General features: G+C 42.0%; 1 protein-coding gene across 1 annotated transcript in view; it reads right to left on the bottom strand.

The window, feature by feature from the left end:
* Nucleotides 1-365: 365 nt before the first annotated feature.
* The window catches only part of Ckap2l (cytoskeleton associated protein 2 like), a 26,614-nt gene continuing 11,862 nt past the window's right edge, over nucleotides 366-15,117 (bottom strand). The window contains exons 5-9 of the mRNA XM_055614259.1: nucleotides 14,674-14,884; nucleotides 10,078-10,233; nucleotides 5,901-5,961; nucleotides 3,318-3,501; nucleotides 366-1,463 (exon numbers count right to left, since the gene is read on the bottom strand). Coding sequence (XP_055470234.1) covers nucleotides 1,238-1,463; nucleotides 3,318-3,501; nucleotides 5,901-5,961; nucleotides 10,078-10,233; nucleotides 14,674-14,884 — 838 coding nt within the window. The 3' untranslated portion in view covers nucleotides 366-1,237. The remainder of the gene's footprint in view (nucleotides 1,464-3,317; nucleotides 3,502-5,900; nucleotides 5,962-10,077; nucleotides 10,234-14,673; nucleotides 14,885-15,117) is intronic.

The raw sequence follows: 15,117 nt of genomic DNA, 5'->3' as shown, positions 1-15,117 counted from the left end.
GGAAGCCCTCTGAGCTGGCTTGCACACATTCCTGCATGCTGGTGGCGATGGACATCTATCTCTCACACAGGGCTAGTCTTCTGACATGAAGGCCTTCTAGGTCAGCTTTATGAATCTTGGTGTTATAAGCCTGATCTTGAGAGGTGCACCTTTTTTCCTCACAGTAAAATTCATTTCCTCATGAGGCTCATGGTCAGACTCTTCATTCAGGCTACAAATGTACCCAGAGAAAACCCTACATCTCTTGCTAAAGCCATCATCACAATACTAAAGTGAACAAACAAGCAGGAACAAACAACTATTCAATAGTTTTATTTTAGATATTAGTAATAATTGTAACAGAACTGAAATTTTAAAATGTGCTGACTAGGTTTTCTATACATTATATTTACAAAACAAGTCTGTTTTTTCGTTCTAAGAGCAACCGCCCTTAGGAGAAGGGCGAAGAAAAAAGGAGAAAGAGAAGAAAAAAGCCCCGCCATGGGCTCTGGGGCTTACATGGCATTTTCAGGCCATGAATCCCCTGGCAGAGAAAAGATTGGATGCAGCGAGTGCTGTCCCCACAACTTCTGTTTTCACTTGGAGCATTTCCGAATAGCAAGTGCAGAATGAGGACTGGGCATAAGAAAACCCAGGTGGCCACCTCAATCCTGGATTGTGCTTCGCTGGAGGAAGCCTCCCTAGAGAGGACAAGTCAGCCTCCTCTACAGGGTCACTGGAATGGAAGACAAAGGTCTGAGTGAAGGCTAGCCTAAACCTTACTCTCTGTAATGTATGGAGCTTGACGGTCCAGCCTGGTGAACGAGTTTCAAAACTCAATTCTTCCCACTCTAGGAACCTGCCCTTGGGGTGAGGTGACACGGAAGGGAAAGTCAGTCATACCACAGCTTCAGCCTTTGAGTATGAAAATAATTACAACAGGATCATTGCAGAACAGCACAGTGGTTCTTTCCCCTCTACATTTGAGAAAAACTAATATTTGGTATTCTGAAACTTATGTATGCTGTAAAGCTGTTACAAACTATATAACAAAACACCCGAACCAAATGTTTTCTCATGGGGATATACAATCTGACGTACCCAGTGCATTAGTTCCTCAGACCCGAGAGCCTATCATCTGCACCATGGTGTCTCAGTATACATTTAGTTCAGGGCATTTTGACAAGGGCACTCACCTCTTGCAAGCCCTAGGAAAAAACTACTAAAATACTAAAAGACAAAAACAAACATCAAAAGATCATGATTCAAGGATTTCAAAACCTAGCGTCACAGGCAAAGCCTCATTCTCACGGAAGACAAAGCAATCTCCCTTTTCCACCTCCAACAGCTCGTCAAGAGAGGCCACCACGACGTCATGGTCCTGTAGCATTTCCGGGTAGCGGGCCACAGCTCGCTCGATCCTGGCAGAGCGCCGCACAGGAGTGATCAGCTTCATGTCTTGTGCTTCTGGCAAACCGCATATTCTGAAAGAGACCAAAGGATGTATTCACACCTTCACAGCTACAGAAACATGCTATTTTTATTCTATTTATTATTCATAATAAAGCATAACCGGCCCTTCAGAGTAAGCTGGACAAGAGACAAGTCTGGAGTAGTTCTCAACCTGCAATGGCTTTTCCACGATGCACAGGAAGTCCTGGATGGTGCTAGCATAAGGATGCTATGAACAAAGGGTGAAATGGTTCTTATGTGAGGTCAACTACTTTACAGTTGCTATGTGTTCAGCTCATAAATGTTTACAGGTCGTGAGGAAATCGGGCTCAACACCAAGCTTGACTGCACTAATGACTTCTAAGAGTCATTTTCATGCTGACTGTAAATTATTCAACGTCTCTTATGATGCTGGACCAAACCATGTCTTGAAACTGCAACAACTGTGCATCTTCCTTGCAAACCTTCCAATGCGTTCAGGAATCTTTCCATGAACGACTAACCTGAAATTCACAAAACCAGCGGCTGCATTCGCTTATGAGAGACCAGCAGGTGGGCCAGCTTGCTCTCGAAGCTCTTAAAATAGTAATTCTGGTGCCAATGTCAGGTGAGCTTTGGACCGAATGGCTGCTTCCATGCACCCATGAGCCAGTAGCAGTGGGGCAATGATGGGTAAGGGGTCAGTCTAGCTGTGCCTTCCAGGGAGAGGAGGTCAAGGACGGCCTTTCAGGAGCACCAACAGAGAAGAAGAGTTTGCTAAACTTACTTTTTGGAAACAACATTGGTACTGTCCTACTGCCTCAAAAAGACCGTAGTTCTGCCTTCAACATACAACTAACAGAAGCAAAGAGCAAGCAGAAGGCCCCAAGTGGTCTGACTGTGGCCTGCTCTGCTGCCCTTGCTGTTCTCAGGGCTGCCACTGCCCCGTCTCCTCCACACCAACTTGGGAGCTGGAACTCTCCAGCTCTTGTTGTAAAATGTTTAAACTCTAGGTTGCCATTCTATGATGTGGCTAGGCCCTGCAAATTGAGACAGAGACCCATCAGCTTATTAAAAAAGCTTCAGCACTGGGTAGGTATGATTAAACTAATTTTCTAAGCTAGTCTGGCTACTACCCAGCTGCATTTCCCAAGTAACTGGTCAATAAGTCATCCTGTCCAGGCTGGATCTGTTTCATCAGTCCACGTCCTCTTTCTCCATCTTTTTTCTTCTCCCTCTCTCCAGCTTCTGCTGGCCTCATGGTCCATATCTCAGACCCTAGCCTGGGAACTGAAGCTCCGCCTACCTCTACTCTGCCCAGCAACTGGCTGTTAGCAACTTTATTTAACACATCAAAGACTATTGGGGAATCAAGTTTACACATCATTTGGTGAAAATGTACTCATCTGGACTGCAACCAGATCTTGAAGGCCAGTATTTAGCACTTAAATACACAGCAGCACCAGACCAAGCCCCGACAAGCTCCTTCTGTGCCAGGCTGGCAGGACAAATGAGAGTGGAGAGGTGGGACTGGATGCAGGAGGGGTGTGGATTCATGCTAACACCTGCCTGACTGCAGCACTGACTTCACTGCAGTCATGACTTAGGGTGGGAGGAGGGGCTTGTCAAGCTCTAACCTCTACTTACCTCAGCTCCTTCCTAATGACAGACAGGATATCTTTCCTGATTGAAGCTGGATCACAGATCTCCTTTCAGCACCGATCCTGTGTCTTTTTCAGTCTCACTAAAGCTTTGAGGCTAATTACTAACCTACACTTTTCACCACACCCTGGGCCCTTGGATCTGAAGCAGAGGTATCTATAAATTACTGCTTCTCTGCAAGTGTGAAAACAAAAACAAACCAAAAAACAAAAAATGAGAACTCGGCTAGAATTCAGTCTGCTTACCTGGGGACTGGGGCGATCTGTAATTTGATACCAGTGTTATCCCACTCTGTTGTGGGCTTCTGAGGTGCTGCAACCTGTTCCCTTTCGGTTAGACCAGGACTCAGCTGCCCAGATTCCTCCTCCTTGGCCAGCTCTTCCACAGCTGTGGCATTAGGTTCAGCAGCTAAGGAGTCAGAGGTGACTGCTGTTCACACAGGGACAGGAAGGGAAGTAAGAATAAGTAACTTAACAGTGAAACTACAAATCAATAAAACAAGAAGCAATATATATAGTGACTTTCCAGTGATCCTCATGGACTCTAGATAGTCAATAAAGAAGTATGACTCCAACTGGCATTTATGTTTTTTTTTCCCCTCGCTATATTTTTTTTTAAAAAAGTATTTTTTTATTCTTTGAAATGTTCATACATTTATAAAATGTATATTGATCAATCCATCCACTGTTACTCCCCTCTCATTCCTCCTGGTGCCCCCCTTTCCTGCCAAGCTCCTTTTAACATCAGGCCACCCCACTAGGCATCCCTGCAGACACCCTCTGAGCATTTTTGCCAATTGAAGATGGATCTGTGATCCCCTTATAGCACTGATCACATTCTGATCCTATTTGCTCTCAGGAGAGTTCTGAGAGGCTAGTCACTCTCCTTCCACCCTCTCACCATACCGTAGACCAATTTTCTTGACATTATTAGAATTAATTTACTCAGTCTCTTAATCCCCTCATATCCTAGGGGTATTAGGTTGTGAATAAAAAATGTCATAGTAACATTTTTTATGACAGCTCAAAAACAAACATTAAAGAAAGTAAATAAGACAGAGATGGGCAGACACTGAGTCTAGAGGCTGAGACCCTACGGGAGGTCAATAAGGCCAACAATACAAAGGCATGAGTTCCCATTTCTTCCTTTACACTATAAATACATGTGGCAAGCATCTGAGCCCATCAAATATTATTCTCTGTTCCTCTAAGTACTAGCTACTTTGTCTGTAGCAGTTAGTCTATATGATGTTATGGTCCCTAGTTAAATCTCCTCCTCTTCCTCCTCTTTTCCTCTCTCCCCATTTTTTTTTTTTTTTTAAAAAGTCTTACTTTGTAGACCAGGCTGGTCTTGAATTAAATGTAATCCTCAGCCAGGATTACAAGAATAAGCTACCATGGCCACCTTAAACCTATTCTTAAAGAAAAAATATTTGATGTCCAGGATAATAAGAGCCTATTTTTTTTAACTTTTTTTTACTAATTACACTTTATTCACTTTGTATCCCCCCTGTAGTTCCCTCCCTCCTCCCCTCCCAAACCCTCCCTTCCTCCTCCTTCTCCACGTATGCCCCTCCCCAAGTCCACTGGTAGGGGAGGTCTTCTTTTCCTTCCTTCTGATCCTAGTCTGTTAGGTCTCATCAGGAGTGGCTGCATTGTCTTCTTCTGTGGCCTGGTAAGGCTGCTGCCCCCTCAGGGGGAGGTGATCAAAGAGCAGGCCAATCAGTTCATGTCAGAGATAGTCCCTGTTCCCATTACTATGGAACCCCCTAGGAGACTAACTGTCATGGGCTACATCTGTGCAGGGGTTCTGGGTTATCTCCATGCATGCTTCTTGGTTGGAGTATCAGTCTCAGGGAAGACCCCTGTGCTCAGATTTTTTGGTTCTGTTGCTCTCCTTGTGGAGCTCCTGTCCTCTCCAGATCTTACAATTTCCCACTTCTTTCATAAGATTCCCTGCACTCTGCCCAAAGGTTGGCCATAGTCTCAGCATAAGAGCCTATTTTTATCTTTTAAAGATACAGCACATTTTCCCTTTCCACTCACATAAACAGTATGTTGACCATTTACTAAGTGTCACTGAGTTTGTACAGTTACTCCCATAGACACACTCTGAGTAGTAACAGTGACAGCTAAGGGGGTTTAGATAGGTCTGGCCCCTGTAGACTCATGTGCTTGAATGCTTGGCCATAGGGAGTGACGCTATTAGGAGGTGTGGCCTTGCTGGAGGAAGCATGTCACTTCGGAGGTGGGCTTTGAGGTCATATATGCTCAAGTCACACCCAGTGGGGCAGGTTCCTTCTGCTGCCCTCATATCGAGATGTAGTACTTCTCCAGCACCATGTCTGCCTGCATGCTGCCATGCTTCTTACCATGCCAATAATGGACTAAACCTCTGAAACTGTAAGCCAGCCCCAATTAAGTGTTTTCCTTTATAAAGAGTTGTGGTGGTCATGGTATCTCTTTACAGTAACAAAACCCAACTAATGACATTTACGATGATTAATACATAACTTGAACCATGGCATCTCTTTTTTTGTCTTTCTTTTTGATAAACTGCCATTTTGTTTTCCCATGGAGGATTCCAGGCAAGCAGGACACACTGCCCAGGCTGCTGAACACACATAACCTTTGCTCAGTGTTGGGAATATACTTACTTGTAATTATAGAAGCAAATCAGTGGATGATTATAGCTAAAAATGATAGGCCATAAAGACCAAGAGATGGGAGGTGATTCAGGGGACTCATTTCTCACATCAACTACATCTTCCTCAATGGTTTTTACTTGTATATCTCAAGAGAGGGAATTAAACGCAATGTCAACCATACCTTCTGTGTTTCTGTTTGGATCTTGCAAAATGTTCAGCACTTCCCACAGTTCTTGTATTGGCTGGAGGCAACAAAATAAACAATTGGTATTAAAAGCATTCACAGAAACACTGAGCTAAGGACTTTTGGTTAGCATCAAATAAACTTTCTACAAAAAAAAAAAATGTTTTCTTTTTAAGTCCCATATGCAGTGATAAACACACTTAAAATGATTCAGCTTTAAAGATTCATGAGAGAAAAAAAGAATAGAAAATGTTGACTAAACACAGGCATACCCAATTTTATTGAAGAGATGTGTTCAGAGTTGTTATAATAAATTTCTGTAAATCAAATTCTCTTTTCCTATTAATTTATATCATATCATTAAAGATGTATTCCTAATAAACATTCTGCCTCAAAGACATAAAGCTGGCTATATAGATAGAAAATGTATCATGTACCGGTGTTACCAATTTAATTCTTGTTTTCATGATAAAAGTTGTGTACTGTATTTCAGAAAGATTGAACCATTGGTTAAACTCGAGGAAAATTTTCACCCACAGTCCCATCATGCAGTCTTTTTTAGCCTTTTCTATGTCTTTCCCTGGCCATTTCTTTCTTTCCTTTATTTAGTTAATGTATCTAAAGACCAAGAAAAAAAAATCACCCAAGCAAAGAAAAACAAAGAGCTCCATTGTGTAGAAAAGCACATAAACCACATCACAGAGCCAGATGCTGTCTTACTGTGGGAACATTAGATTTGGAATTTTTTTTCCTAACTTGGTACTCTGTATCAAATCACACACACACACAATTGGCCAAGCATGGTGACACACATCTTTAATCCTGGCACTCTGGAGGTAAAGGCAGGCAGATCTTCCAGGTTAGCCTGATCTAGATAGTGAGACCATACATTTGTCTCAACAAAGCAAAACAAAATACCCCACTACAAAAAAAAAACAAAAACAAAAACAAAACTGGCAAACAAAACCCAAACCAAAGATGCAAGCCAACCAAACAAGTTACGCTGAAAGCGTCTGTAGTGGGGAATACACACACATACTGTAATGACTATGAATTATAAAATACTTGCATCAAGTATATTTTATTATTAAAACTTTAAAGACAAGGTATTACTCAGTAGTGTAAACTAAGCTAAGTCAGGCTATGTAGAGCAAGCTAGTCTCAAATTCATTGCAATTCTACTGCCTCAGCCTTCCAAGTGTCGGGATAACGGGGTAAGGGCAGGATAGGAAGCATATTTTGCATTTGCATAGGTTTCTGTTCAAGATGGTAGACAGAATACACATTTATTTCTAATCTCTCTTGAAATTCTACTGAAATGAAAAAATAAAGGATTAAAAAGAGTCACAGGAGAAAATGAATAGCAACAAGGTTTTAGAAGCTGGAATGCTGGAAGGAAAGCCAACTGGTCCCTGGGAGAGCTGAATCTTGGGCTGGGAGTGTGGCTAGGAAAACCCTGATGCATACCACAGAGTTTCCAAACTCCAGAACAGGAGGTGAGGCCTCTGGAGCATTTACCGAAGGGTCAGACCTCCAATTCTAACCTAGATTTCCAACCCCATGCAGCCTGGCGACTGCCCTCCCCCCTTCACCTAACAGAAAACTGGGACATATTCTCCACTTTCCTCAGGGATATCATGCAAGACTTGGGTGGGTGTCTACCTGAAAGCAGGGTACACCCGAGGCTTCAGGCTGAGGAGGCTCCCAGCTCTCTTCTCCCCAATGCTGGGGCACAGTTTCTAGCTCACAGGAAGGAGCCTAGCAGACCTCCCCTAATACTCTGACTAGTTACAGAGGAAAGAGCTGACGATCCTGACACTGAGGGTTCTCTAGCCCAGCAGGGCAGCCATATCCCTCTATGAGGAAGCCCATAGCATATGGCCGGAGCCTTCTTTTGCTTGTTTTTGATGTGTGGATACATGTATACACATTCAGTGTGTATGTGACTGTGTGCACATGTGCGCATATATAGATATGGAGGCTAGAGGTCATCCTTTGTTATTCCTCAAGAGCCACCCACCTTCTTTTCTGTAACAGCATCTTTCTCTAGGACCTGGGAGCCACAACTAGGCTTGGCTAGCTGGTCAGAAAGCTCCAGGGATCCACCTGTCTGCCTTACCAGTGCTGGGCATGTAAGTGTGTCACCATGACTGGCTACTTTATATATGTGCTGGGGCTCAAACTCAGATTTTTTTTTTTTTTTTTTTTTTTTTTTTTTTTTTTTTTTTTTTTGGTTTTTGTTTGTTTGTTTTGAGACAGGGTTTTTCTGTGTAGTCCTGGCTGTCCTGGACTTGCTTTGGAGATCAGGCTGGCCTGGAACTTACAGAGATCCGCCTGCCTCTGCCTCCTGAGTGCTGGGATTACAGGTGTGCACCACTGCCCCCAGTTCAAACTCAGATTTTTATGTTTTTCAGCAAGCACTTTACTGACTGAGCACCTCCCCCAGCCTCCAGAGCCTTTTATACATTTTTCAAATCAATGTGTGTGTGTGTGTGTGTGTGTGTCCCAATTTCACCAGCATCTGGGTAAATCCTTCAATGAATAATGGAGACTGAAACAACAGGCAGAGCTGAGGAAAAGCACTGGAGAAGGAACAGGCAAGTCAGGAGACAAGTATGCAGTGACTGGATGGTGGAGAACAGCCGGAAGGGCAGCTGCTGAAGAGAGATGCTAAGAGCCTAGACTAGTCGCTAAGAAAAATAAACCAACAGATTATCCAAAGTCTTGACATGATTTAGAAAATTAAAGAACATGAAAATTAGTATGTAATAAATACTCAGAAAACTAAGCATAGGCAAAATAAAGTGCTAATTCTAGGAAAAGGAGAAGATGTGTTTGAAATCATAGTACATACTCCATTGCTCAGTACAGCCACGTATTTCTTACACATGAATAACTGTGAGGATGCCAGAGTGACCAGAATTTTCATACGGTGCTAACGGAAACATGGAGGATGGCAAAGGTCCACAAGAATAGGCAGGGCTGTGTGCATGTGTGTGTGAGAGCTGGGGACATGGACACATCTGTGGAAAAGAAGGTTAAGGCCATGTCTTCATCTGCAAGTCCACAAGTTCTGTCTGAAAGTGAAAAATCTAAAATAGCCACGTAAGTGTGTTTTGAAACCACGGAGGTAGAAACGGAATCAGTTTGCTCTGGGGAGCAGAGAACATGAGGAGGGTAGGTGAGGGAAGACATCACTGAGTGAGAACAGACAGACTGTGCACATGTGTGCAGTTACAGACGTGAGGAGCTGAGGACAGGGTCAGGGAGGCAATGACATTTAACCACCACATTGTGATGCTGGACTGCACCTCTCCATTGTGACTTCCCAAACTGCTTATTTCCACAATTAGTGTTAAGTGAGGCACAAGTACTTGACCAAAAAAAAAAAAAAAAAAAATTCTACTGGTATAAATTTAACTCTATTTTCTAAGAAGTAATTTAATTGATGCATTGATAAAGAGTACCTTCTAGGCTGGAGAGATGGCTCAGAGGTTAAGAGCACTGGCTGCTCTTCCAAAGGTCCTGAGTTCAATTCCCAGCAACCACATGGCGGCTCACAACCATCTATGCTGTGATCTGGTGCCCTCTTTCTGGCTTACAGGCACACATGCAGGCAGAGTACAATATACTGTATAAATAATAAATAAATAAATCTAAAAAAAAAGAGTACCTTCTATAGCTGGGTAGTAGTGGTGCACGCCTTTAATCCTAGCACTTGGGAGGCAGAGGCAGGTGGATCTCCGTGAGCTTGAGGGCAGTCTGGTCTACAGAGCCAAGTTTCAGGATAGCCAGGGCTACATAGTGAGACCCTGTCTCAAAAGCCAAAAAGAAAAACCAAACCAACCAACCAACCAAACAAAAACCCCCAAACCAACAAAACAAAACAACCATCAAACAAACAAACAAACAAAAGAAAGCTAAGACTACATTTTACTTCACATTCGGTAATTGCCTCATTAATTGAGTAAGTTTTTGCTACAGTGTACTGACTGCACAAAACAATGGGCTTCTCTGTGACACAGCCACATGTGCATACAATGCGCATTGATCTGATTTAGCCCAGTATTCCTTCTTCTCCCCATGAATGGAAGCTTGACAGTCATATAGAACCACATTATTGCAAGCCCCAAAGAAAGCGCATGAAAGGCGCCCATCCAAGACATATACTCACTGCTGCCCCATTTTTCACGGCCTCTTCATACAGTCCAACGGCATCAAATGCGCCTTTACTTGCCAGCAGCTTTGCTTTACACACCCAGAACTTGGCAAACTTTTCAGCCTTAGGAATGCTGGACAATATGGTAAATATTTCATTAGGAAGTACACCCTGGGAAAAGAAATACCAGATATAATTTTTGCCATTTCACTGTTAACACTCATATCTTTGAAGGTATAAGCATTAATCTTTCTGAAGTTAAAATTTCAATTTTGCTGAGGTATAGTACATATATAACAAACATATAAACATCCCCATTTTAATTGTACATTTCAATAAAAATTTTTAACATTAATCTTTAAATTTTAAGAGTTATACAAGACAAAACAGACAAAAAAACATTTACCACAGAATAAGGTAAAGAATATGTTCTATATTTTTGTGGGATGAAAGACTCAAACAGAATTAAGACCTAGTGTAATAAATACTGCTTACATATTAAAAATATTCAAAAAACCACATATTCATAGTAATATGGACATTAAGTCACGGTTATTTCCCACGTGACTAAGTGCAGCATGCATGAAGAGCAGCAGAAGTATGAAAATGTCAAGGTATGTATGTGGAGGTATGCTGGGCATTTAGGCAAGTAGATATATAACAGGGTGAATTCCACACAAAGGGACTTAGAAATGGCTTCTGATGTAGGCCCAGGTCAGAACTGTGGCATGGACTCAGAAGTCCAGGCTCTGCTATACTCACAAACTCCTCTGGAGACATGGAGGCATAAGTGTACACTCACAACTGAGAAACACCAATGGTGAAGAAGAGCAACATGACAGAAAAGGTCTCTACAACTCAACAAAGAATGAAGACCAGCATAAAAGGGGGCAAAGGAGACAGTATCAGCAGAGTGGCAAGGGAACACGGCTACCATAGAGCCCAGGCAGTTATAAGGAATTTTCCCAGAGCCCAGTGAAACACAACAGAACGAGCAATGCAAAATGAAAATTCAGAGTTCTCACGGGCATACCTCCTGCCTACTAATTTCAATATCCATATAAAAGAATTTCCTGATGTTTGAGAGCAAAGTTGAACACACAACCAAATGAGCCATACAAAAAAAGTTTAAGGACTAGACAGATTAACAATTGTTCACACTGAAGGTTCTTGGAGAGTTAACTGGTATATATGTATGTAGAGTTAGTTAACTAGTATATACATATATATGTATGCATGTATGTATATTTAGAAAACAAAGGATAAAAATATAACTTAAGGCCAGGCAGTGGTGGCACACACCTTTATACCCAGTATTTGGGAGGCAGAAGCAAGTGGATCTTTGTGAGTTCAAGGCCAGCCTGGTCTACAGAGCAAGTTCCAGGACAGCCAGCAATACATAGAGAAACCCTGCCTTGAAAAAAAACAAACAAACAACCAAAATTATTAAATAACTTAAAAGGATCTAGACAAGAGAAAATAAGGGATTACTTATAAGGAATGATAGTCAAACAGACATGACTCAATAAATCAAAAATTCTAGACACAAGGAAAAAAACTAAAGCAGGAGCTTTAAAATTTTTAGAGAAAATAACTTGTAGTTAAAAATTCTCCTAAAACTATGACTAGAGCATGAAGACAAGATAATGGTGCTTTTCCAAGCATAAGCAAACCTGCTTGAATTTATATCTAGCATGTTATTTTGTTTCATCAATTTATAAGTTCCTTTATGAAACATGGACAAGACAGTAGATACAGAAATGAAAGAACATGAATACAGCAGAATCCTGTAGTGAAATTACAAAGTCAAGTGTCAGGGCTAAGTTCAGATGTGTGAGCAACCGCTGACTGTGGAGGGTGAGATCTGTTTACACGCTGCTTAAAGCAGTGTTTCTGTCTATATACATCCACGATACATCCCTAATATAAACCAACCCAGGGATTTAAAACTAAAGAGATGGAAAAAGATCTCACAGATGAACAAACAAACAAAAAAGAAAAAAGAAAAAAGGAAAGAAAGAAAGAAAGAGAAGGAAGAGGTTTGGCAATATTAATATCAAAGAAATCAAAGCAAGTCATGAATTTATGTAACACTTAGAAATCTGGTCAGTAAAAGTGGACAAACATAAGGAAAAACTCTCATTAAGGAGTCCTTCAAGAGCAATTCTGACATCATTCTTTCAGAAAGGAGCACATTGGGCATTCTGTTTTTATGATCTGACCCTGGCTGATGAATATTAGTTATATATGTATACATATATACATAACATATATTATTAATATTAATATATTATTATAATATATTATGTTATATATTATATAACACATATTATATGTTATATAATATATAATAATAATAATATTATTATCTATTATATTATGTATGTAATATATGTATTAGTAATACTAGTAATAGTTATATATGACAGGTAGTAGAAAGCAAAACCAGGAGGCAAGTTTATAGCATTCATCATATTTATAAGAAACTAAGACTGATTAAATCATCTAAGCTTTTAACTAAAAGCTCGGAAAACAATTGGCAGGCGTAGATACTGACACAAAAACAAAAACAAAAACAAAAACAGAACTCAATTACTAGAATCCAAAAGATTTTTTTAACCTTTAAAAAGATCACTGAGGAAACCTTAAGTAAACCCTGCCCCTTTAGTTTTCTGATAGGGCTCACTGTGCATTTGAGGCTGGCCATGAACTCTCTCTGTACCTTGGGCTGGCCTTGAATCTGTGATCTGCCTGCTTCGGCCTATACACTGTACATTCAGTCCAAGAGACAAGAACAATCAGTGACCACAGAAGGATGTGAAAAGATATACAAACTATTTTCAGAGTGTAAACAAAAAGAGAAAATACCCAACTCATTTGATCAAAACTAGGAAAACATAAATAAAAATGTAAAGTAAAAGAAGTGTGACTTGAAAAACAAAACAATCTGCCTCATTTCTCTACGTATCTACATTGTCTCACATATGTAAAAAAAGGAGGGACAGCCGGCAATGGGTGATCACCACCTTCAAGGAGCAGGTTGGGCTGGGAAGGGTGGGCTAGGCGGTGTCTGGTCACTCACCTGCATTATTATTTGAAATTATTTAATATTAAGAACATGCTGATTTGGGGAGTGCTGTGTGGAGAGAGAGCTTGGTAGCACCGTGTTGTGCTGCAAGTAAAAGGACACTATGTGATAGCCAGAAACCTGCGAAAGCTGGGGCTGCTAGTGCATGCTTGCAATCCCAGCACCGGGGAGGTGGGGATAAGCAGATCCCTGGGGCTCGCCGGCCAGTTAGCCTCCAGCCCAGTCTACGTGGGAGTGTCAGGCCTGTGTGACCCTGCCTCAAAACACCCACAACAACAAAAACCCAACCCAAAGCATAGCAATCCCCAGCCATCCCCCCACCCCGAACAAGGAAGCCAGTGCCTGAGGAATGACACCTGAGGCTGCCCTCTGGTCTGCTCATGAATGTGCCCATAAGTGCACCTACCCCTGGCCCCCACACAAAAGAATGTGTTCATGTGTTTTTAAAAATGAAAACAAGAGCAAATCAAACACACAGACCTCCGAAGTTTAATTCCACAAAGGAGAAACAGTTACCGTTTACTGGGGTGAAAACTATAAAACAATGGTTGCCTGCCCCCCCCACCCCACCCCAAGGCCAACACTATCAGACCGGCTTACTTTTACTTAACCTCTGCCTAGAGGTGAAGCATATCAGTTTTCACTAATGTATTTTTCTCTAAGGCAATCGCTTCCGACTCAAACCTTTCCTCTCCCACCCACTTGAACCTCATCTGTAGGCTCCAAGTGCATGCGTACAATTAGGTTACCATTTCCAGCTACCAGAAGTACTCAGGGGTGCTAGAGAGCTGGCTCACTGGCTAAAAGCACTGGCTGCTCTTCCAGAGGACCAGGGTTGCTTCCCAGCACCCATATGGTGGCCGACAACCGTCTGTAACTCCAGCTATGGGATTTAGTGCCCTCTTCTGGCCTCTATGGGCACTGCATCCATATGCTGCAGCTATGCATGCAAAGATCCACATGCAAAAAAGAAAAACAAATCCTAAACCTCCCATCAACCAAGAGTATTTAGGAAATTCTAATTTGAAAGAAACCTTTCATTGACTTAGATTTCAATCCAAATGTTTTTTTTTTTTTTTAAGATTTATTTATTTATTGTATTTGAGTGCTCTATCTGCGTACACACCTGCATGCCAGAAGAGGGCATCAGATTCCAGTATAGATGCTTGAGAGTCAACATGTGGTTGCTGGGAGTTGAACTCACGACCTCTGAAAGAGCAGACAGTGCTCTTAACTGCTGAGCCATCTCTCCAGCCCCCTCCAAATGTTGTTTATTCTTTGGACCCTTACATCAGAAGAAAGTTTTTTTTGTCTCTTTTTGGAGCCAAATGGCTTAGGCTAGCCCCCCAACTTCTGAGCTGCCATTTCATCATTATTACTGCTCCTACTGTCACTGTTGTTCTACATTTAAAATAGGGCTGGATTCCCGCTGAGGTGAAGGCCATTTCCGCGGCTCCACTCTGTAAGGAAACCGCTTTAAGCAGCAGGACCCAGAGCCCTGCACGCCCACCCTTCTCACTCACCTCCTCAATGAGCCGCAGACATTCTGTCAGAGTGCTGTCAATTTTACTGGACAGCTCCAGCTGGGCTTTCTTTTCTTCTTCTTCTTCTCTTTCAATGCTCTTCCAGAACGAAATGTTCATTTCCTCTATGATTTTTCTCTTTTTTTTCAATTTCATGGGAGGTCGTTTATAGGTTTTCCCTTTAGATTTCTGCCACTCTAACAGCTGTTTCCTGCAACGTGACGGAGGTTGGGGATTAGTTCTCTCCCTCTACCTTCTTAGCATGTCTGCTTCTAAGACAGATGACTGGCAGAGCCTGGGCACAACTAAACCTTCCACTATAGAAAAGGTCAGGAGGGCAGAATGAAGAACAATGTACAAAAGGGCAATGGCCGCGCTGGGTTGACCGTGCCCCTTGGGGCTGGTGGGATTATAGAGGCCTGACTGGTGCTTCAGTTTTGCACT

This window comes from Psammomys obesus, unplaced genomic scaffold, assembly GCF_907164565.1.
Source record: "Psammomys obesus unplaced genomic scaffold, mPsaObe1.curated_primary_1811, whole genome shotgun sequence".
Classification (NCBI taxonomy): domain Eukaryota; kingdom Metazoa; phylum Chordata; class Mammalia; order Rodentia; family Muridae; genus Psammomys; species Psammomys obesus.
Note: the sequence above shows the minus strand (reverse complement) of the source record. Positions and strands in the feature narration are given on the sequence as shown.